The following is a 23,547-nucleotide window of genomic DNA, read 5'->3' as shown; positions in this document are numbered from 1 at the left end:
GGGTGTTTAGGCTTCTTGGTGTTTTATGCCACAGTTGTCCCAGCACCCGGAGCGATAGATCCCCAAGCTAATCTCAGAAATGAGCACAAGGTCATGACTCCTGTCCTTCCTCAGAGAGTCTTTACTCCATAAACTACAATCTCCCGTTTCTGTTTAGAGTAAGAATAGCTCAGAGGCGCTCTCAGCTACAAAAAAAGGTCCCTCCGGAATAATTATAGCCTTGACCCCTAAAATGCGGACTCTTAACAGTTCAAACACCTCCTTATTAAAGATGCAACAAGCCAAAGCTAGCCTTTTCCTCCTGGGAACTGTAGTTCTCCCCTCGACCTTCAACCACTGGCTGCGCGAAACCTATCACGAGCCCAACCGGCGACCCGAGCGGCAGCGGCCACCATTGGTCCCTGACTGGGGCAGCGCCGGGCTGATTGGATGACCGGTCCCCGAATCCCTGCCGACCGTCCTGTGCCCGCCTCCCCGCCACCTTCTTTCCACACCCATCCCGCTTCTGCAATAACCCTCAAGTCATCCCTCTTGGGCAAACTCCCCAGTTAACTGCTTCACGGGTCGGCCCAGGACTCTCGCGATGAAGGCGGCCCTGAAACACGCCCTCTCTCCCCGGGCCTAGCCAGAGCGAAAGCCTCTCCCATCTTCCGCTGGCTGCCCGGAGTCAGCCTCACCACGCGCTCTCTCCCGGCGCCCCCGCGCTCACCTGGGCGGCAGCGGTCACACCCGATAACTGACAAGCCCGCAGCATTTCGGCCGGGAGGACGGCACAGCTGGTATAGGCGGGAGCTTCCGCGGCAGAGCTAGTAGGAGAGAGCGTGCGTGAGTGCGTGCCTGCGTCCGTGCAGTCTCCCCGCGCCGGTCGTACCGGAAGGGCAGCCAACGCCGCTGCGCACGCGCAGCCCCCTTTCTCGACCCCGCCCATGCCGCTCGGAGAGGGTGGGCCCTCCGTTGGCGGAAAAGGCGATTTCTCCTTCCGGGTCGCTCTCGGAGTTCCGGTGTGTAGCCCCAAGAAGGGGTTAGTAGGTGAATTGGGAGGCGGCAGGGAGTGTGTAACTCGGCCTTTGATCAGTGCGAAAGCGGATGTTATTCTTCGAGGAGTTCAAGCAAGGGAGAAGTTCAGCCTCTGTCAGCTGGATATTTCGTAGAAAGCAGTTTGGCGAAAGTTACGTAAACAATGGTGTTGTCTTGGTTTGCTTGTTTGTTTCATTTGACAGCCTTTCTTAAGGGAGTCGTCCCGATTACGGAAGGCTGGGTGAATGAACACTGGAGAGACCTTTGTTCGGAGTGTGTTGTTCACGTATCTAATAAATGGCAGAGCAGAGCTAGAAATCTAGATTCTTCGGGTTCCACCGCTTCTACTCCTTCTAGATTAAACCACACTGATTTTCCCACCACGTTTTCATTTTACAAAGATAATTTTGGCTGCAGTCTGTGGGATGGGTTGGAAGTTAGGGCAGTCAGTGCAGAACTGTTCAAAGTATTCCACTGAGTCTGTAACCAAGGTTTAGCATGTTATATGTCGAAAACAGTATTCAATATTATGAGTACTAATAATGATCTTATCACCATCACACCAAAGAAACTAAATAACGTGTATATTTATTGTGTTTGCAAAGTTTTTTCAGGTCTTAACTAGGTAATTTATTAGAGTATGGTGTTCCTAGAGTTATACATTTTTACAGTATGGTGGTATTAAACAGTATGATACTAATCCCACTTGTAAAATGCAGAAATGGATTTGAAAATTGACTAAAATCGAATACTTATGTTTGTATATGTTCACTGCTTTTCAGTGTACTTTAATAATTACATTACACTCTCTATTTCATATCACCATCACCCAACAGCCTCCAGAGCAGTCTCCCATTTTTTAAAAGTAATTTTAGCAATTAAATTACAGTCTCCCCACCCCACTCCTGACCGCTACTGTTATGCTGGGTGTTGCCAGTGTAATGACTTTTCTAACATCTTGGCCATAAACCTCTCAATACCAATACCACAGTTTCAATCTGCTCTAACCACGTGTGGCCCAGCCACATTTTGGGACTGAACATCGGTACCAACTTCTGCAGCTTCCAGATTTCAAACTCCAAAATTAATTTCTCTTGCTTCCTAATGTCCCATTTGACCAAATCCTTAATCTTCAACCTCCACATGCAATTTATGAATTTTTTTTTGCTTTAAAATACTCTAAAGTAACTCTAAAGTAACACAACTTTAAATCACTCCTCTGTTTAAAAATGTGCAATAACTCCCACTGCCAATTCAAAGAATTTTTATGAAATGTCTCAGTACTTTTCCAGCACATGGGAATGTTTTTAAGGCTCAACCTGGCTACCTTACGTCAGAGATTAAAAAAGCAATGATTGGGGGCGCCTGGGTGGCTCAGTGGGTTAAGCCTCTGCCTTCAGCTCGGGTAGTGATCTCGGGGTCCTGGGATGGAGCCCCACATCGGGTTCTCTGCATAGTGGGGAGACTGCTTCCTCCTTTCTCTCTGACTGCTTCTCTGCCTACTTGTGATCTCTCAAAAAAAAAAAAAATGATTGATCATGGTGGTCAGAGCTTATATACTTACAGAGCTTATACCCACTTCCATACCCTAAAACCCAGAAGACCTAAAGGATAAAACATTCTCAGTTGGTTCTCAGGTGTGAACTGGGATTACTAGGAAGTCTGAAACCTTTTTGGAAAATCCATAAAAATCAAAATTACCTTCATAATATTAAGATATTATTTGCTGTTTTCACTCGTTATCTCATAATTTTACAGTAGAGTTTTTCCAGAAGCTAGGTGACAAGTGATGTCACAACATTGAATGCATGAACAAATTCAATCCAACTTTCTATTAAACCAGACCTTAAAGAGATTTGCAAAAAAAAAAAAAAAAAAGTTAATAGAATAAAACTCTTCTCACTAATTTTTTTAATCTTGGAATAGTTATTTTTATGAGCATATTTTTATTATAAAAATAATTGTTTTAAAATCAATTAGTATGATAGGCAGAATAATTATTCCCAAACATATACACATATTCCTAATCCCTGGAACCTGTGAATGTTACTTTACATGACAAAGGAAGGTCACAGATGTGATTAAATTAAGACTCTTGAGGTGGGGAGATGATCCTGGATTATCTGCATAGGCTCAATGTCATGACAAGCGTCCTTATGAGTAAAAGGTGAGGACAGGAGGGTCTCAGTCAGAGGGATGTGACTACTGGCTTTTAAGATGGGTGGAGCCACAAGCCAAGGAATGCTTGCAGCCTCTAGAAGCTAGAAAGGGCAAAGAAACAGATTCTCCCCTCCAGAAGGTACCCTGGATATTTTTTTTTTTAAAGATTTTATTTATTTATTTGACAGAGATCACAAGTAGGCAGAGAGGCAGGCAGAGAGAGGGAAGCAGGCTCCCTGCTGAGCAGAGAGCCCGATATCCCAGGACCCCAGGATCATGACCTGAGCTGAAGGCAGAGGCTTTAACCCACTTGAGCCACCCAGGCGCCCCAACCCTGGACATTTTGATTTTAGTCTTGTGAAACCCATTTTAGACTTAAGACCTACAGAACTGTAAGGTAATTTGTGATGTGTTAAGCCACTATGTTTGGGACAATTTATTACAGTAGCAGTTGGAAATATAATTAAAAACACTTTGGAGTCCTCAGTTTTTAAGTACCTAAACTGGTTCTAAGACCAAAAAAAAAGTTTGAGAAGCATTCCCATAAATAAATCCAGTATCTTTCTGACCTGGCTCCCTCTCTTTTCATCTTAGCTCTTCATGTTCTTACTGCCAAGAATGACCTTGCCTTTGTTAAAATCCTCCCCGTTCTTTAAGATTCATATTATATTCTACCACCTCCTACCTGATCATCTCAGTCAGAAAGCCTTTTCTCCTTAACTTTGAACTACTCCTGTGGAGTGTTTATCTGCCTTGTATTTATGTTCTATGCTTGTTTCCTTTTTAAATGTGAACTCCCAGAGACCAGTCTTAATCCTTAGCCATTTCAATTAGTATATGGTGTCATTTATTATATATGCATGGAATAGCTTAGCCAACAAGGATGAGTGAGAGATTTGTTGTTTTCTGTTTGAACATTAGAAAAAGTGTATAATCACTAATTATCAAGAATAAAATAAGGAACATAGAATTATTTAGGAAGGATTGAGATGCTATTCTACCAGATGACGATCAGTGTTAGTGACTAGAAAAAATGTTTGTGATAGCCTTAGGATATTTACATCATTTAATTATAGTTGTCATTCAATTTATTAAAAAATTTTAATAACGTTGCTATGTCCCACTCAGCCTATCCCCTACCAGCTTTGGAAGGAAAATAAGTTGTTTTCTCAAATTTAATAAAATGAGCGAAAAGAAATTGTGTTTCAAATTGTGTACTTTAAATAGATCTGTCAAATGCTCATTAAAAATTCAAGAGCCTACTATATGCCAGACACTCTTCATAGGCACTTGTTTTGGAGCGGTGGAGAATAGCCTGGTATAGAGAAGACATTCAGTAAAGGTTGCCTTGACCATTCTTTTATTCTTTTTTTTTTTTTTTCTCCTTCTTCGACTCCACCCAAATTTCTTTTTCTTAATTCCCCTTTGCCCTGGAACTTTTAGAACCAATCCGGCTGCCGTAGGGCGGGGCGACAAGATGGCGGTCCCCGTCTTTGCTCGTACTGTGAGGGCGGTGTCAGGTCAGTGGAAAACGCGGTGTTCGATTTATCTCCTCACAGGAAGCGGGACTGGTGCAGGATGGAATAGGCGTTTAAGCGTAGACGTTAACAGGAAAAAAAAAAAAGGCATCTGGGACTGCCTGTGTTCGGCCGGTTGCATCGGAGGTTCCGGACACTCTTAGGCCCTGGCGGACCTGGGTGTCCTCGGGTTTCCGCTTCCTTACCGGCTCCTGGCCGTTCCGCCTTACCTAGAAAACAGACTAAAAGGACTGGGGCAGAGGAGGTGTGCGGAAGGAGACAGAAAAGTCCCTGGTAACCTCATTTAGAGGCTAGAACTCGCCACTCATGACATTTGGCCTTGAAAAAGTAATTTTTCTGAATCTCAGATTCTACAGTTCTAAAATGAGGATGACACTGTCTACCTGAGGACTAAATGAGCTCATGCATGTAAAGTGCCCTGCATAGTGTCTGGCACACAGCAAGCTTGTATGTAGGAGGTTCACACAATGTGCAGGAAATGTGGCGGTTTTTTTGCTCACTCAGTCCCCCGCACAGAGGCAGTCAAGGATTTCTCGACCGAGAGAGATGACAGGAGTGAAGGCAATTAAATTGTTGATTTCGCTCTAAGGACTTCTGCAAAAATATTATTTAAATATGATAAGATTATCGGTAAATTACATATACACAAAATAAATTAGGATAAAATTCTGTGTAAGAATAGAAATAAAGAAAAAAGCTACAATGTAAAATTTCCAACTGTTACGGAGGAAACATGTTTATGGGGGTATTTTTTAATTGTGAAAATAACATATAAAGAAAAATGTATGTAACATACATGAATGGTTTAACTCTAAAGAAAATACCTGTGTAACACCGAAGGCAGGACAGAGAACACTACCGGGAACCGCTTCTCCTAATCCAAATTCTCTCTTTCTGGGACGCCTGGGTGGCTCAGTTGGTTAAGCGGCTCCCTTTGGCTCAGGTCATGATCCCAGCGTTCTGGAATCTAGTCCAGTCTTGGGCTCCTTTCAAGCCTTCTTCTCCCTCTGCCTGCTACTCCCCCTGCCTGTGCTCTCACTCTCTTTCTGACAAATAAATACAATAAAAATCTTTATAAAAAATCCCTCTTTCTGCTAAATATAAACAGCATCCTCACTTCATTGTTAACTTGTCTTTTTTTCTGTAATAGTTTTAACATCTATATAGGCATCTCTAAGTAATATGTTGTTTAGTTTTGCCTGTTTTTGTACTTTACATGAATGGAATCACACAGTATGTACTCTTGTGCCTTTTACTTTGTGAAATTAGTTCATTTTGGGTGTAGCTGTAGTGCTTTCTTGTTCCTATATAATAGTCTCTTATTCGATCACCCCACAATTCTCCATTTGGGGATTGCTGGGCATTTGAGTGTTTTCACTTTGGGGCAGTTAGGTCCAAAGCTGATATTCCTTGTGTCCTGGCACGAGTGCAAGAGTTTCTCTACAGTGTGCTAGTGTGTATACTTATTAAACTGGCTGTGGAATTGCTGAATTAGAATATGTATATATATTCAGCATTGCCTGATACTGTGAAAGTGATGTGCTTCTTTAAAGTCACCTCAGTGGCACCTGGGTGGCTCAGTCAGTCAAACATCAGACTCGATTTCAGCCCAGGACATGATCTCAGGGTCATGGGATTGAGCCCCGAGTGGGGCTCCACACTCAATGGGGGGAGTCTGCTTGAGATTTTCTCCCTTTCCCTCTCTAAGATAAATAAATGTTTAAAAAAAAGATAGGGGTGCCTGGGTGGCTCAGTCAGTTAAGCATCTGATTCTTGATTAGCTCAAGTCATGATCTTAGGGTTGTGGTATTGAGCCCTATAATTTTTCAGAATGCTTTTAGAGGGTAAGGGATCAAAACTTGAAGACCACTACTTTCGACAGTCATACTCACTTCCTTCCCCGATCCCCATTGTTTTGATTCCTGCCACATAGAGCTGTTTGTAATTCCCCAAACATACTGTCCCATTTTTTGACTCTTCACTAGTACACTCCTTGTTCCCTCTTCCTCCTCTTATTCCTTCAAAACTCTGGTTTTGTTGTCACTCTCTTTTGTTACAATATCTGTGTTCTCCATATAAGAATATGTTCAGAGAAAGCCAGTGTGTATTAAAATGCCCGAACAGAGCAGAAGACTGAAGGAACAGTTCATTACTGCCCTTGATTTGTGTGCTACCCTTTTGTCAATACATTTTGAGTTAGGCTGTGTTCAGCTTTTACAAGCTAAAACATAGGGCTGGTCCACCTGAGGGTATGGTGGATAAAGCCCTCAAGTTATTTTCCCAGAAACTGCTATCAAGCAAGATTCATCTTTCCTTCATTTTTTTCTAACCTCAGTGTATTTATCCTGGACTTTGTCTTATTAATTTTGATCCGTTTTACCGAGATCACTTTGAGTCCATATAGTCTTTGGATTTTGCTTTTATACAGATTTGACAAATATGCTGTATGCAGCTTCAGGACCTTCATAAAAATTAAGGAAAATATAATCAGTTAGGGAGCCAGGAAGAGACTTTGATCAGAACAGCAATCAACTAACTTGGGGCTAGTTTCTAGTCAGCTTGGAATTTACCTAACTATACTATAATCCTGCCCACATTTATTTCTTTAGAATATAAAGAAACCTTTTCACATGCCTTCCTAAAATCAGGATACACTGTGTCTAAACAGTCCCATGATTTCCCAGGCTAGTGACTACATCAAAAAATGGAATGAAGTTCTTTTTTTTTTTTTTTTTTAGATTTTATTTATTTGACAGAGATCTCAAGTAGGCAGAGAGGCAGGCAGAGAGAGAGGAGGAAGTAGGCTCCCTGCCAAGCAGTGACCCCCATGCAGGGCTCAATTCCAGGACCCTGGGATCATGACCTGAGCTGAAGGCAGAGGCTTTAACCCACTGAGCCACCCAGGCGCCCCAGAATGAAGTTCTTTTTAAGGAACAATCACTCCCAGGTGACAATATAGATTTTTTTTTTGTATGCACTTCCTGTTTACCCATTCTCTCTTTTTTTTTCTTCCTATAAATGAGCCTGTAATTTACCCATTTATATGTTCTAGACTCTTATCTGCTCTTTTCCTTCAGGAGAGGTTTCTAAGAATTTCTGAGAGTTTTGTTTTGTTTTGTTTTAACCAAGAGACCAAGTTCTGAGGACCTTGTGAAACTGATACATTTTCTTGTCTACTGTCCTCCTCTTCAATTCACTTAATCTTCCAAAGATTATCTCTTAGTTTGTACTCATATCTACAAATATTTACAGTTCTTTGAAATACATGTTATTTATATCTGGAGACTTGAATGACTGGTAGTAGAGAATTTCACTTCCAAGCTCCCAGAGGGGCTCTCTCAACAGTCTCCTGAATCTTGGATTTAAACTCACTCATTAATGTTTATATTACCCTTTCTAGTTTGAAAATTGTTACCTTTGACAGAGCACAAAAAAAATATGGTGGGATGCCTGGATGGCTCAGTCAGCTGAGCAGCTGCCTTCGGCTCAGGTCATGATCCCAGAGTGGAGTCCCTCCTCAGTGGGGAGTCATCTTCTCCCTCTGACCCGCCCCCATCTTGTTCTCTCTCTCTCTCTCTCAAATAAAATCTTAAAAAAGAAAAAGCTGTGGGTGCCTCGGTGGCTCAGATGGTTAAGCATCTGCCTTCGGCTTGGGTCATGATCCCAGGGTTCTGGGATCGAGTCCCGCATCAGACTCCCTGCTCGGTGGGGAGCCTGCTACTCCCTCTCCCTTTACTGTTTCCCCTGCTTGTGCTCTTTACTCTCTCTCTCTCTCAAATAAATAAATAAAATCTAAAAAGAGAGAGAGGGAGAGAGAAAGCTAGAATTTGAAGCTTCAGCTCCTAAAACAAAACAAAACAAAAACAAAATATAGGGGTGCCTGGGTGGCTCATTTGGTAAAGCAACTGCCTTCAGCTCAGGTCATGATCCTGCAGTTCCAGGATCAAGTCCCACATCAGGCTCCCTGCTCCGTGGGGAGTCTGCTTCTCCCTCTGACCTTCTCCCCTCTCATGCTCTCTCTCACGCTCTCTCAAATAAATAAATAAAATTAAAAAACAAAACAAAATATGGGTTTTAAGGATTCATGCTTTCTCCTGTCATCTGTTAACATGCCATTTTTGCTAAGCATTTCTCTGCTCTTTACTATCTATTAGCATTCATTAAATGATTTCTCTGTGCCAAGTGCTCTTCCTAGCGCTTTTCATGTTTTCTCTCATTTAATTCTTATCACCTCCCCATGACTAACCCTATTTAAATTTGGGGAAACTGGGGCATAGAAGTGCTAAATAATTTGCCCATGGTCTCAGAGTTAGTGAGTAGACAGTCCGACTCAAACACCAGCACTCCAGTCCCACATTATGCTGCCCCTTGTTTGTTACATGAAATCAGTGCAATGGACAATAAGGCAACAGTTCTAAGCCCTGACTGAACTGCAGTCTCAGTGATGGAACTTTTAATTTTTTTTGAAGCAACTATTGAGGTGTAATTTACATACCATAAAATTACCTGTTTTATGTGTACAGTTTGATGATTTTTAGTAAATCCAGTTTGGGGGCATTTCCATCATCCTGTAGTGCTTCTTCAGTGCACATTCTTGAGTCCCACCCAAGACTCAGAATCTTGAGTCGAGGCAGTGCCCTGTGAGTGATTCTGCTTTGTAGCCCTGGACTCTTACTTTGGCACTAATGCGAAGAATCGGTGAGGAGGGATGCCTTTGGTCTACGCACCTAGTTCCCCCCACCCCCCACCCCACGAGGTGCCTCTGAGCCCCACCCAGGCATTGCCATACTGTCAGGTGAGCAGTGCTCAGCCTCTGGCAGGTCCAGTCCCTGCTCTGGGCGTGTATTTGTTTCAGCCCCCCTTGCATTTTTGGGTGTTGTTCATCCTATCTGGACTCTCTACCTTCTCCTCTCGTGGCCTGTTCATCTTCTAGAGGAGAGCTCAAGGACCTCTTTTGTTTTCTTTATGACTCCTCTTGCCACTCCGTTGCCTCTGCAGGGAATGGCCAAGCTTCCTCGTCTCTGCCTTGCTGTTGCACTATGTGCTAGGGAGCCCTGGCTCATCAGAGGGTAAGATCTGGCAGATGGGACTTACTGTTACAACTGTTTCGGTCCCTACTGTTGGAACACAGAGCTAGGATGCATCAGAGTGGATTGTGGTGATGGTCACACAACTTTCTAAATTTATTAAAAAGCACTGAATTACACAAATGGGTAATTTTGTGGTACGTAAGTTATACCTCAGTAAAGTTGGTAAAAAGCTCCATGGGGAGCCTGATACTCACCTTGTTTCGACACATTTGTTTTAAATATCTGGATGCCTATGTTGGAGTATTGTATTAAATAAGTATGCTTCTCTTTTTACAGGAGTCTTACGGCCCCTGAACATTTTGGTGTCTTCAGCCTATCAAAACTATGTCAGGAATGCCTGTCTCAGTTCTGCACTGTCCGCCCGACATTTTCGTTCTCTTCCAATGCCAACTGTTTCCTCTGCTCCCGGACTTAGCACATGTGTCAGAAACCTGACATGTGGGCATACTCCAGCAATCCTCAACAGGTAGGGTGTATTTCAGTAAACAGAATGCTTAGACACAAATTGTAAAATGTTCCTGCCTGCAAAGACATCTTAGAAGCAGATGGTACTCTCGGCCTACCTGCAGTTTATTATGTAGACTTTGCCTGCTGGGGTAGGAGAATATGATGGATAGCCCCATATGCCTACGTGCCAGCAGCAGGGACTACCCTACAGAGCACACTTTCCATGTTCTAGGTGTGGTTTCCTGGATGGAAGCTCTCAGCCACCTCGGAGGGTGAATGAGACGCTCAGCATGCAAGGCTGGTGTTCATTTCATTGACAGATACTTAGTTAAGGACTCCTGGGTGCCCAGTTCTTGGCAGAAAGGATACAGAGATAAACTGAAGTCCTCAAAGGCTTGATAACCTAGTGGGCAGATAAGAAATCAGGTGATTAAAATAGATAGGATAAATTCTCTCATAGGGATTGAGGGGCTACTTGATGCAAGGCTTACAAGTTGGTGATTGTGGCTATTCTTACTTACGCTTAGTTTCATGGGTCATTGAAAGTAAAAATGTATATTAAAGTCGGCTTTGTTCCAGCGGCACTCCACTTATTTCAAAGTATGGAAATAGCCTTTATCCTCTAATGAGTCTTATCGCTGAGTTAATATTTTTTTTTTACTATATTTTAGAGTGGCCCCCTTGCTTCCAAATGTCCTGAAGCCACCAGTCAGAACGGTGACGTACTTCAGCTCCCGGAAGGGGAAAAGAAAGACTGTGAAAGCTGTCATCTATAGGTTTCTTCGACTTCATTCCGGCTTGTGGGTGAGGAGGAAGGTGAGTCTTCACACTGTCATTTGATTGAAAAAGCAGCGGGAGCGCCTATTCTTTGACGTCTCTTCCTCCCATTTGCCAGTAGCTCTTACAGCGCTGTGCTTAAGTACCAGTTTGGCAGGCATCCCCAGTGTAAATGAATTCGTAAAACACGGTGTCACTCACAGTGGTAAATCCCCTCACTGCAGGACGTGTTCATCTCAGGTCTTTTACATGCTGGCCTAGCTGACGATCACAGGAAGCCATGTGACAGCCGCCACGTGTGCCCGCTTGTGGGGAGGCACTCTCTAAGCCTAGAGTGTTGCAGCAGCAGAGTTGCCTTCAGCAGGGACTTTGTGGTGTGGCTTAGATTGGGGGCTGATGGGCTCTTCCGCCTACTTTGGATTGGATTCTCTTCCCTCTTCCAGTCGGCGACGGGAGAAGAATTAGGCACAAACAAGTCAGCTGCAAGAGACTGGGAGGGAGCAGGGGACAACAGTCGAAAAGACTGCTGCCCCGAGTAACTCCTCAGGCTCCTCAGTCTCGCTTTTATTAGATAGAAACAATAGTCCACAGAAGAGTCGATGAAGGTCAAACGTTAGTCCTGTGCCTTGTAGATAAACAAGGAGGGCAGAACATGTCTGTACAAGTAGTATAAAGTTTATAGTTGAACAAGCACATTCAAAGGACTTATCTAAGTAGGCACAGGTGCTCCGGGTGGGGGGCGGGGGAAGGGGAGATAAAGGAAAAATGAAGCAGGCAGTGTTCCACCCTGAGCGAGCAGGGCATCCCCAGCTGCTCAGCTTCAAGGCCGTATATCATCCTCTCCCCCAAAGGCCTGTTGCCAGTATATGTTTTTCTTAAGGCTATATCTAAATGTGCTTAGTAACTAGTAAAATTTCCCAGGGGTTATATTTTAAGTAATACATTGTTCTGAGGGGCAGTTGCATTCTCTAGGTGGTTTAGTCTTTTTTTTTTTTTTTTAAGATTTTATTTATTTATTTGACAGAGAGATCACAAGTAGGCAGAGAGGCAGGCAGAGGGTGGGGGTGGGGAGCAGGCTCCCCGCTGAGCAGAGAACCCGTGTGGGGCTTGATCCCAGGACTCTGAGATCATGACTTGGGCCAAAGGTAGGGGCTTAACCCACTGAGCCACCCAGGCGCCCCTAGGTGGTTTAGTCTTTATGACAGGGTATTAATCCCATGTACATTTCTTTAACTTCATGATTTTCTCTCTGTCAGTGTGTGTGATTGGGGTCCATATTGGACAGAACCCGAACACTTACTCTGGCCTGGGATCACAGCCCCTAAGGGGCCCTCTGACAAATGATTACTGCTCTGTCCTCTCCCACAGCACGTCGTGAGCGTGCGTCTGGGCTTTTCCACTCCCATCTTTTATTCTCAGAAACAGAGTATCTGATTATTAGAAAGCAGCTGAAGACTAGAGTTTTGCAAAACCACTTTTGAGATTTGATAACTATTCAAATTCTAATTCCCTTTTACTACTCAGAAGCTAAATGATTTTTTAAAGATCAAAATTTGTTTCCCCATAAAAATAAAACACTTAATTGGTAGGACTTTCACTAGTTGAAAGACTGAAAGGATTATCTCCTATCTTATAAACAATCCTAAATTTAAGGTAAATATGTTGACTGGAACTCTTAGCTCATTCCTTCTTCGGAACAATACCGTGGTAGTTCATTTCCTACACTAATAAACAGAAGCTCATGTAATCCCTAAGTAGCTGAACTAAGTCATTCACTGAATAGTTCTGAATTTTGTGAATTTTGGACAGTTGAAAAATTTCTTCCCCCTTGTTATCATACTGATTATTTCCAGGTCTTCATCTGGCCTTAGATAAAATAAGCTGGGTGGGTTTTTTTGTTTTTATTTTTTTTGCCTTCCTTGTCTCCATCCCTTATTGGGCCCTGAAACCCTCATGTTATTAAAAAGGAACTGATGAGATTCTCCAGTCATAATGCCTAGTCCCCACTCAGGACCCAAAAGGTATTCTATATACAGAATGGCCTGCTTCATCAAAATGTAATACTTTTTTTTTTTTTTTTTTTTTAGGTTCTAGAATAGAATTTTATTTTTTTTATTTTTATTTTTTTATTAATTTTATTTTTTATAAACATATAATATATTTTTATCCCCAGGGGTACAGGTCTGTGAATCACCAGGTTTACACACTTCACAGCACTCACCATAGCACATACCCTCCCCAGTGTCCATAATCCCACCCCCCCCTCCCAACCCCCCCTCCCCCCATCAACCCTCAGTTTGTTTTGTGAGATTAAGAGTCACTTATGGTTTGTCTCCCTCCCAATTCCATCTTGTTTCATTTACTCTTCTCCTACCCCCTTAACCCCCCATGTTACATCTCCTATCCCTCATATCAGGGAGATCATATGATAGTTGTCTTTCTCCGATTGACTTATTTCGCTAAGCATGATACCCTCTAGTTCCATCCACGTCGTCGCAAATGGCAAGATTTCATTTCTTTTGATGGCTGCATAGTATTCCATTGTGTATATACACCACATCTTCTTTATCCATTCGTCTGTTGATGGACATCTAGGTTCTTTCCATAGTTTGGCTATTGTAGACATTGCTGCTATAAACATTCGGGTGCACGTGCCCCTTTGGATCACTACGTTTGTATCTTTAGGGTAAATACCCAGCAGTGCAATTGCTGGGTCATAGGGTAGTTCTATTTTCAACATTTTGAGGAACCTCCATGCTGTTTTCCAGAGTGGTTGCACCAGCTTGCATTCCCACCAACAGTGTAGGAGGGTTCCCCTTTCTCCGCATCCTCGCCAGCATCTGTCATTTCCTGACTGGTTAATTTTAGCCATTCTGACTGGTGTGAGGTGATATCTCATTGTGGTTTTGATTTGTATTTCCCTGATGCCGAGTGATATGGAGCGAGGCGATATGGAAAAAGGATATGAAATCCGAGTGATATGGAGCGAGGCAATATGGAAAAAGGATATGAAATCCTTTTTCATGTGTCTGTTGGCCATCTGGATGTCTTCTTTGCAGAAATGTCTGTTCATGTCCTCTGCCCATTTCTTGATTGGATTATTTGTTCTTTGGGTGTTGAGTTTGCTAAGTTCTTTATAGATTTTGGACATTAGCCCTTTATCTGATATGTCATTTGCAAATATCTTCTCCCATTCTGTCAGTTGTCTTTTGGTTTTGTTCAGTGTTTACTTTGCTGTGCAAAAGCTTTTGATCTTGATAAAATCCCAATAGTTCATTTTTGCCCTTGCTTCCCTTGCCTTTGGCGATGTTCCTAGGAAGATGTTGCTGCGGCTGAGGTCGAAGAGGTTGTTGCCTGTGTTCTCCTCAAGGATTTTGATGGATTCCTTTCTCACATTGAGATCCTTATCCATTTTGAGTCTATTTTTGTGTGTGGTGTAAGGAAATGATCCAATTTCATTTTTCTGCATGTGGCTGTCCAATTTTCCCAACACCATTTATTGAAGAGGCTGTCTTTTTTCCATTGGACATTCTTTCCTGCTTTGTCGAAGATGAGTTGACCATAGAGTTGAGGGTCTATTTCTGGGCTCTCTATTCATTTCCATTGATCTATGTGTCTGTTTTTGTGCCCATACCATGCTGTCTTGATGATGACAGCTTTGTAATAGAGCTTGAAGTCCAGAATTGTGATGCCACCAACTTTGGCTTTCTTTTTCAATATTCCTTTGGCTATTCGAGGTCTTTTCTGGTTCCATATAAATTTTAGGATTATTTGTTCCATTTCTTTGAAAAAAATGGATGGTACTTTGATAGGAATTGCATTAAATGTGTAGACTGCTTTAGGTAGCATAGACATTTTCACAATATTTATTCTTCCAATCCAGGAGCATGGAACATTTTTCCATTTGTTTGTGTCTTCCTCAATTTCTTTCATGAGTACTTTATAGTTTTCTGTGTATAGATTTTTAGTCTCTTTGGTTAGGTTTATTCCTAGGTATCTTATAGTTTTGGGTGCAATTGTAAATGGGATGGACTCCTTAATTTCTCTTTCTTCTGTCTTGTTGTTGGTGTAGAGAAATGCAACTGATTTCTGTGCATTGATTTTATATCCTGACACTTTACTGAATTCCTGTACAAGTTCTAGCAGTTTTGGAGTGGAGTCTTTTGGGTTTTCCACATATAGTATCATATCATCTGCAAAGAGTGATAGTTTGACTTCTTCTTTGCCGATTTGGATGCCTTTAATTTCCTTTTGTTGTCTGATTGCTGAGGCTAGGACTTCTAGTACTATGTTGAATAGCAGTGGTGATAACGGACATCCCTGCCGTGTTCCTGACCTTAGCGGAAAAGCTTTCAGTTTTTCTCCATTGAGAATGATATTTGCGGTGGGTTTTTCATAGATGGCTTTGATAATATTGAGGTATGTGCCCTCTATCCCTACACTTTGAAGAGTTTTAATCAGGAAGGGATGCTGTACTTTGTCAAATGCTTTTTCAGCATCTATGGAGAGTATCATATGGTTCTTGTTCTTTCTTTTATTAATGTGTTGTATCACATTGATTGATTTGTGGATGTTGAACCAGCCTTGCAGCCCTGGAATAAATCCCACTTGGTCGTGGTGAATAATCCTTTTAATGTACTGTTGAATCCTATTGGCTAGTATTTTGGCGAGAATTTTTGCGTCTGTGTTCATCAAGGATATTGGTCTGTAGTTCTCTTTTTTGATGGGATCCTTGTCTGGTTTTGGGATCAAGGTGATGCTGGCCTCATGAAATGAGTTTGGAAGTTTTCCTTCCATTTCTATTTTTTGGAACAGTTTCAGGAGAATAGGAATTAATTCTTCTTTAAATGTTTGGTAGAATTCCCCCGGGAAGCCATCTGGCCCTGGGCTTTTGTTTGGAGATTTTTGATGACTGTTTCAATCTCCTTACTGCTTATGGGTCTGTTGAGGCTTTCTATTTCTTCCTGGTTCAGTTGTGGTAGTTTATATGTCTCTAGGAATGCATCCATTTCTTCCAGATTGTCAAATTTGTTGGCGTAGAGTTGCTCATAGTATGTTCTTATAATTGTCTGTATTTCTTTGGTGTTCGTTGTGATCTCTCCTCTTTCATTCATGATTTTATTTATTTGGGTCCTCTCTCTTTTCTTTTTGATAAGTCTGGCCAGGGGTTTATCAATCTTATTAATTCTTTCAAAGAACCAGCTCCTAGTTTCATTGATTTGTTCTATTGTTTTTTTGGTTTCTATTTCATTGATTTCTGCTCTGATCTTTATGATTTCTCTTCTGCTGGGTTTAGGGTTTCTTTCTTGTTCTTTCTCCAGCTCCTTTAGGTGTAGGGTTAGGTTGTGTACCTGAGACCTTTTTGTTTCTTGAGAAAGGCTTGTACCGCTATATATTTTCCTCTCAGGACTGCCTTTGTTGTGTCCCACAGATTTTGAACCATTGTGTTTTCATTATCATTTGTTTCCATGAATTTTTTCAATTCTTCTTTCATTTCCTGGTTGACCCATTCATTCTTTAGAAGGATGCTGTTTCGTCTCCATGTATTTGGGTTCTTTCCCAATTTCCTCTTGTGATTGAGTTCTAGCTTCAGAGCATTGTGGTCTGAAAATATGCAGGGAATGATTCCAATCTTTTGATAACGGTTGAGACCTGATTTAGGACCAAGAATGTGATCTATTCTGGAGAATGTTCCATGTGCACTAGAGAAGAATGTGTATTCTGTTGCTTTGGGATGAAATGTTCTGAATATATCTGTGATGTCCATCTGGTCCAGTATGTCATTTAAGGCCTTTATTTCCTTGTTGATCTTTTGCTTGGATGATCTGTCCATTTCAGTGAGGGGAGTGTTAAAGTCCCCTACTATTATTGTATTATTGTCGATATGTTTCTTTGATTTTGTTATTAATTGGTTTATATAGTTGGCTGCTCCCACGTTAGGGGCATAGATATTTAAAATTGTTAGATCTTCTTGTTGGATAGTTCCTTTGAGTATGATATAGTGTCCTTCCTCATCTCTTATTGTAGTCTTTGGCTTAAAATCTAATTGATCTGATATAAGGATTGCCACTCCTGCTTTCTTCTGATGTCCATTAGCATGGTAAATTCTTTTCCACCCCCTCACTTTAAATCTGGAGGTGTCTTCAGGTTTAAGATGAGTTTCTTGTAGGCAACATATAGATGGGTTTTGGTTTTTTTTTTATCCATTCTGATACCCTGTGTCTTTTGATTGGGGCATTTAGCCCATTAACATTCAGGGTAACTATTGAGAGATATGAATTTAGTGCCATTGTATTGCCTGTAAGGTGACTGTTATTGTATATTGTCTCTGTTTCTTTCTTATCTACTACTTTTAGGGTCTTTCTTTGCTTAGAGGACCCCTTTCAATATTTCCTGTAGAGCTGGTTTGGTATTTGCAAATTCTTTCAGTTTTTGTTTGTCCTGGAAGATTTTAATCTCTCCTATTTTCAATGATAGCCTAGCTGGATATAGTATTCTTGGCTGCATGTTTTTCTCGTTTAGTGCCCTGAATATATCATGCCAGCTCTTTCTGGCCTGCCAGGTCTCTGTGGATAAGTCTGCTGCCAATCTAATATTTTTACCATTGTACGTTACAGACTTCTTTTCCCGGGCTGCTTTCAGGATCTTCTCTTTGTCACTAAGACGTCAATTTTACTATTAGGTGACGGGGTGTGGACCTATTCTTATTGATCTTGAGGGGGGTTCTCTGAACCTCCTGGATTTTGATGCTTGTTCCCTTTGCCATATTGGGGAAATTCTCTCCAATAATTCTCTCCAATATACCTTCTGCTCCCCTCTCTGTTTCCTCTTCTTCTGGAATCCCAATTATTCTAATGTTGTTTCGTCTTATGGTGTCACTTATCTCTCAAATTCTCCCCTCGTGATCCAGTAGCTGTTTGTCCCTCTTTTGCTCAGCTTCTTTATTCTCTGTCATTTGGTCTTCTATATCGCTAATTCTTTCTTCTGCCTCATTTATCCTAGCCGTCAGAGCCTCCATTTTTGTTTGCACGTCATTAATAGCTTTTTTTATTTCAACTTGGTTAGATTTTAGTTCTTTTATTTCTCCAGAAAGGGCTTTTATATCTCCTGAGAGGGTTTCTCTAATATCTTCCATGCCTTTTTCGAGCCCGGCTAGAACCTTGAGAATCGTCATTCTGAACTCTGGATCTGACATATTACCAATGTCTGTATTGATTAGGTCCCTAGCCTTTGGTACTGCCTCTTGTTTTGTTTTTTTTTGTGGTGAATTTTTCCACCTTGTCATTTTGTCCAGATAAGAGTATATGAAGGAGCAGGTAAAATACTAAAAGGGTGGCAACAACCCCAGGAAAATATGCTTTAGCCAAATCAGAAGAGATCCCAAATCGTGGGGGGGGGGAGAAAGGGGATAAAAAGAGGTTCAGAAAGAAAGAAAAAAAAATTAAAAAAAGAAAACCAATAAAGAAAAAGTATAAAAAGGAAAAAAATATATATATATATTAGATAAACTAGTTAAAAAATGTTAAAAAAGAAAAGGATAAAAGTTAAAAAAATTTAGCAGAAGAAGAAAAAAAAATTGAAAAAGAAAAGAAAAAAAAATTAATTTAACTGCAAGGCTAAAGAATCATGGGGAGAAAGCCATGAATTCCGTGCTTTGTTTTCTCCTCCTTTGGAATTCCGCCGCTCTCCTTGGTATTGAAACTACACTCCTTGGTAGGTGAACTTGGTCCTGGCTGGGTTTCTTGCTGATCTTCTGGGGGAGGGGCCTGTTGTAGTGATTCTCAAGCGTCTTTGCCCCAGGCAGAGTTGCACCGCCCTCACCCGGGGCCGGCCTGAGTAATCCGCTCGGGTTTGCTTTCCGGAGCTTTTGTTCCCTGAGCGCTTTCCGTAGAGTTCCGGAGGGGGGGAAAGAAGATGGTGGCCTCCCGGTCTCCGGCCCGGAGGAGTCGAGAGCCCGGGGCCTCACTCCTCAGTGCGCCCCCAGAGAACAGCGCCCAATGACTCCCGCCACCCTGGCCTCCGGCCGCGCTCCGAGCTGACCAAGTCTGCCACCGGTTCAAGGTAACCCCGAGCTGAGAGTCACTCCTCAGCTCTGTCTCTGTAGCCGGCTTCCCCGTTCTAATACCTGTAAGCTCTGCGACACTCAGACACCCCCGATCCTTCTGTGACCCTGGGGGACCTGAGGCCACGCTGACCCCGTGTGGGCTTCACCCCGGTTAAGCCTCTGGAGCGATGTCCCTCAGCGGAACAGACTTTTAAAAGTCCCGATTTTGTGCTCCGTTGCTCCGCCGCTCGCTGGGAGCCGGCCCCTCCCCCCGCGGTCTATCTTCACGTTGCTTTGGATTCACTTCTCCGCCAGTCCTACCTTGCAGAAAGTGGTTGATTTTCTGTTTCTAGTGTTGCTGATCTTCTTCTCTTCGATCTCCCGTTGGATTTGTAGGTGTTTGTAATCTTTAGATAAGCTATCTAGCTGATCTCCCGCTACCTGAAGTAGTCTCAGCCTGCTACTTCTCAGCCATCTTGACTCCTCCAGCCTCAAAATGTAATATTAAGAGGAAAACAAAAAAGCTGGGTGGGTTAATTTATATTAATGTATAGAAACTGAAAATACTTCCTGTAGCACAGTTTTATTCCTTCCCATTTCTTTTTCTTTTTTTTTTTTTAAGATTTTATTTATTTATTTGACAGAGATCACAAGCAGGCAGAGAGGCAGGCAGAGAGAGAGGAGGAAGCAGGCTCCCTGCTGAGCAGAGAGCCTCATGTGGGTCTCAATCCTAGGACCCCGGGATCACGACCTGAGCCGAAGGCAGAGGCTTTAACCCACTGAGCCACCCAGGCACCCCCCTCCTATTTCTGAACCTAGAGAGTGTCTAAAAAGCTTCAAGCATTTTCACAGTGGTTGCATTCCACAGTATAATGATCAGAGGTCACTAGTAGTAATAGGCAGGACAGCAACTAACTCTAACCCTAATCCTAACCTGTAAGTCATAGATCCACAGGAACCCAGATTGGCTTGCAAGCTAGAAAATTATTACACAGATATGGGGATTTGGGTTTGAATCTTTCAATTTAAATTATAAGCAGGGAGTAGAAAAAAACTAATCCCTAGCATTTTAAAACCAGAACTCTTTTTTTTTTTTTTAAGATTTTATTTATTTATTTGACAGAGATCACAAGTAGGCGGAGAGGCAGGCAGAGAGAGACGGGGAGGCAGGCGCCCTGCTGAGCAGAGAGCCCAATTTGGGGCTCGATCCCAGGACTCTGGGATCATGACCTGAGCCGAAGGCAGAGGCTTTAACCCACTGAGCCACCCAGGCACCCCAAAACCAGAACTCTTAAAGAACATTTCCTTATTTCTGAGGGTAACTGTACCCAAGTTGCTGGTCAGAGTGATGACACCAAGACATGTCAGAAACCCAAGGTGCCTTCTCAGCCCAGGGCTGTGGTTTTTTTGTTCAGTTAGTGTAGTGCCCTAGGGCGCCCTTGGCATGAAATGACACAGGGCTCTTAGCAATAGTTTGAGTTCTAGTCTCTCCTCCCCTATAACTTTCTGTGTGGTTTTTGCCACCTATTAACCTGGGTGGCACCTAAGATCTCTTCTAGTCTAAACAGACTATGGTTATAGATTTTATAGTCTATCTAATTTTTCTTCAGAAATTAATTTTTTTTCTTCCTTTTTAATTTAAAAATTAATTCTTCAAAATTAATAATGCTTGAATGGTGTATATGGCGGTTCTGGGTTAAACAGACGAGTTATCCATTCCTTCACCACTCTGTATTCATTACACCACTTTGTATTCATTATTCCTTAATAAAGTACTTAGTACAGAAGTTGGCCCTCAGTGGAACAGAAGAAATGAAGCAGTATACTTGAGAACTGGGTTTTGTCAGCCTTTGTAATACTTAGTCCCCTTAAATAAACATGAACGTTACCAACTAGCCAGGAATGCCCTTCTTCATCCTCCACATTTGGAAAAATCAGTGGTTAAGAACTCTTACTAGTTCTGTGACCTTGGCCTGTACCGTTGATTTCTTTAATCGATGGTTGTTTCTCTTTAATTTGTAAAATGAGAATAATATTATGTTGTAAAGTTGTGATTGTAATTATTTACCATTGCTCTGTACTTCACCTACCACAAAGAGTCATTTGGCTTTATTTTCTGTGGTTCTAATTCAAATAATCTTTTATCAAAGTATTAAATTATTAATGTCTTTTTCAAACTGTATGTGCTTTCTGTATCTACCCCTCACTGAGAATCACATCTTTCTGAAAAACATACCAGCCCCAGTAAGTCTCATCTTTGTTCCACTGAGCCTATAAACCATGAATAGTGAAGATACCTTTTGTTTCCTATATAACATCGTGTTTTGAATGTCTTTATAATATCATCTAACAGGCTGGTTATAAGAAAAAATTATGGAAAAAGACGGCTGCAAGAAAAAGGCGCTTGAGGGAATTTGTGTTCTGCAATAAAACCCAGAGTAAGCTTTTAGATAAAATGACAACGGCTTTCTGGAAGAGGCGAAACTGGTATGCTGACGATCCTTATCAGAAGTATCATGATCGGACAAACCTGAAGGTGTAGATTGAAAGTTTTATGACTGCCTACCTACTGAATATGTATCTTCACATATATGATGACTTTGCAAAATGGAATAAGTTCAAAACTTGATGTAAATTGTGCCAATTGGTATGGAAACACACAGCTCCAACATTAAACTTATTAAAGTTTTAACACTTAATGGATCAAACATTTTCAAATTTGTTCAAGGAAATAGAAGTTTAAAATTGTTGATTATTTTTAACAAATGGTAATGGCTTAACTGGTTCCAGTGAGGCTTAGTTAGGGCAGGCATCAGAAGACCATAAAGCTGGGGCACCTGGGTGGCTCAGTGGGTTAAGGCCTCTGCCTTCGGCTCAGGTCATGATCCCGGAGTTCTGGGATTGAGCCCCGCATCGGGCTCTCTGCTCCGCAGGGGGCCTGCTTCCCTCTCTCTCTCTGCCTCTCTGCCTACTTGTGATCTCTGTCTGTCAAATAAATAAATAAAATCTTAAAAAAAAAAAAGACCATAAAGCTAACATGTGAGCTCCAGCACTGTGACATCATTCTAAGTATATATGCCTGGGAACTCAGGAACCACCTCACCAACCCCACTCTACCCCCCAACCCACATCTAACCCCCAGGCCTTAGGAAGAACAGAAATTTCACAGTGTTCCCAAATCCAGTGCACCTCCAAGGGCCTCAGCAGCAGAAGATGCTAGATTTTTAGGCTTGGGGTCTGCCATGTATGCAGCTCAGTTTCTGCCCCAATAATAATTCTGGCTTGCACCTCTCAGGTTGTTTTCTGCATCCTAACCCCCAACCCCTATCTCCAAGCTCTAAATGCCAAGAAGCTAACTGGGCCAGCCTGTCTCTTTACTTAAGACCAGTCTCATCAGGAGTCACTGACCCGTGTCAGGAGCCCACCCTGGCTCACTTGGGTTGTGTTAGGCAGGTTCACATGGAGCAAAAAATAGTTACGTGAGCAGTTTTGTTTAGAGGTGAGCATGGGGTGGCAACACACAGAACAGATCTAGTATTCTACGTTTAGTGTGTTCATAACAATTCTCAGTTTATTGGAACTGGATTTTTATAGAGAGATGAGTAAATGACAGCTTTAAAGTATGCCCATTCACGAAACAGAAGAGGCTTTAGAGGTGCAGACACTTTTTATCCAAGTGTTGAAAGGCACTGTTTTTTCCTTTTTTTTTTTTTTCTTTTTTTTAAAGATTTTATTTATTTATTTGACAGAGAGATCACATGCAGGCAGAGAGGCAGGCAGAGAGAGAGGAGGAAGCAGGCTCCCCGCCGAGCAGAGAGCCCGACGCGGGGCTCGATCCCAGGACTCCGAGATCATGACCTGAGCCGAAGGCAGCGGCTTAACCCACTGAGCCACCCAGGCGCCCCTTTTCCTTTTTTTTTTAAGATTTTATTTATTTATTTAATTGAGAGATAGAGCATGCAAGCAAGGAGGAGTAGAGGGAGAGGGACAAGCAGACTCCATGCTGAGCACAGGACCTGATGCCGTGCTCGGTCTTGACCCTGAGATCATAACCTTAGTCTAAATCAAGAGTAGGACACTTAACCGACTATACCACCCAGGCTCTCCAAGGCACTGTATATCCTAAAGGTAGTTTATCCCCCTGAGATTTCATATTTTAACCGTGAGGATAAACATTTTCCAAAGACACTTTGTAGAACTAAGGGATAATAGTCATTTTGGAAATGATGCAAGAGCTAAGCATTGTTCATTTGAAGAGGGTTGGATGAGAGGCTTTGAGGAAAATTCTGCTCACTGTGTGGTTAAAGCCCAGGGCATTGGTCCTCAGCTATCCCACCAAAGTCATCTGGAAACCATTTTCAAACAACATGTGAGCGCTTGGCCTGGCTGAAAAACCATTACACATCTTAACCAACTTACAATGGGGCTACATCCCAATAAATCTATTCTAAGATGAAAATACCGTTAAGTTGAA

The 23,547-nt window shown here is 42.1% G+C and overlaps 2 protein-coding genes across 9 annotated transcripts in view; one reads left to right on the top strand and one right to left on the bottom strand.

Annotated features, from left to right (window-relative positions):
- IMMT (inner membrane mitochondrial protein) overlaps positions 1–928 on the bottom strand; it is a 42,912-nt gene extending 41,984 nt beyond the window's left edge. For 7 of the 8 annotated variants that reach the window (XM_047744007.1, XM_047744011.1, XM_047744008.1 and 4 more), the window contains exon 1: positions 710–844. In XM_047744007.1, the coding sequence (XP_047599963.1) occupies positions 710–754 (45 nt within the window). In that variant the 5' untranslated portion in view covers positions 755–844. Of the gene's footprint in view, positions 1–709 lie in introns of all 8 variants that reach the window. The other variant, XM_047744016.1, reaches the window with a different exon arrangement.
- MRPL35 (mitochondrial ribosomal protein L35) lies at positions 927–21,772 on the top strand. The gene is made up of 5 exons (XM_047744017.1): positions 927–1,021; positions 4,621–4,697; positions 10,082–10,271; positions 10,924–11,068; positions 21,427–21,772. The coding sequence occupies exons 1-5, from the start codon at positions 927–929 to the stop codon at positions 21,613–21,615; spliced, it is 696 nt and encodes a 231-aa protein (XP_047599973.1). The 3' UTR covers positions 21,616–21,772.
- Positions 21,773–23,547: the final 1,775 nt, after the last annotated feature.

Source organism: Lutra lutra, chromosome 9, assembly GCF_902655055.1.
Source record: "Lutra lutra chromosome 9, mLutLut1.2, whole genome shotgun sequence".
In the NCBI taxonomy this organism is placed as follows: domain Eukaryota; kingdom Metazoa; phylum Chordata; class Mammalia; order Carnivora; family Mustelidae; genus Lutra; species Lutra lutra.
Note: the sequence above shows the minus strand (reverse complement) of the source record. Positions and strands in the feature narration are given on the sequence as shown.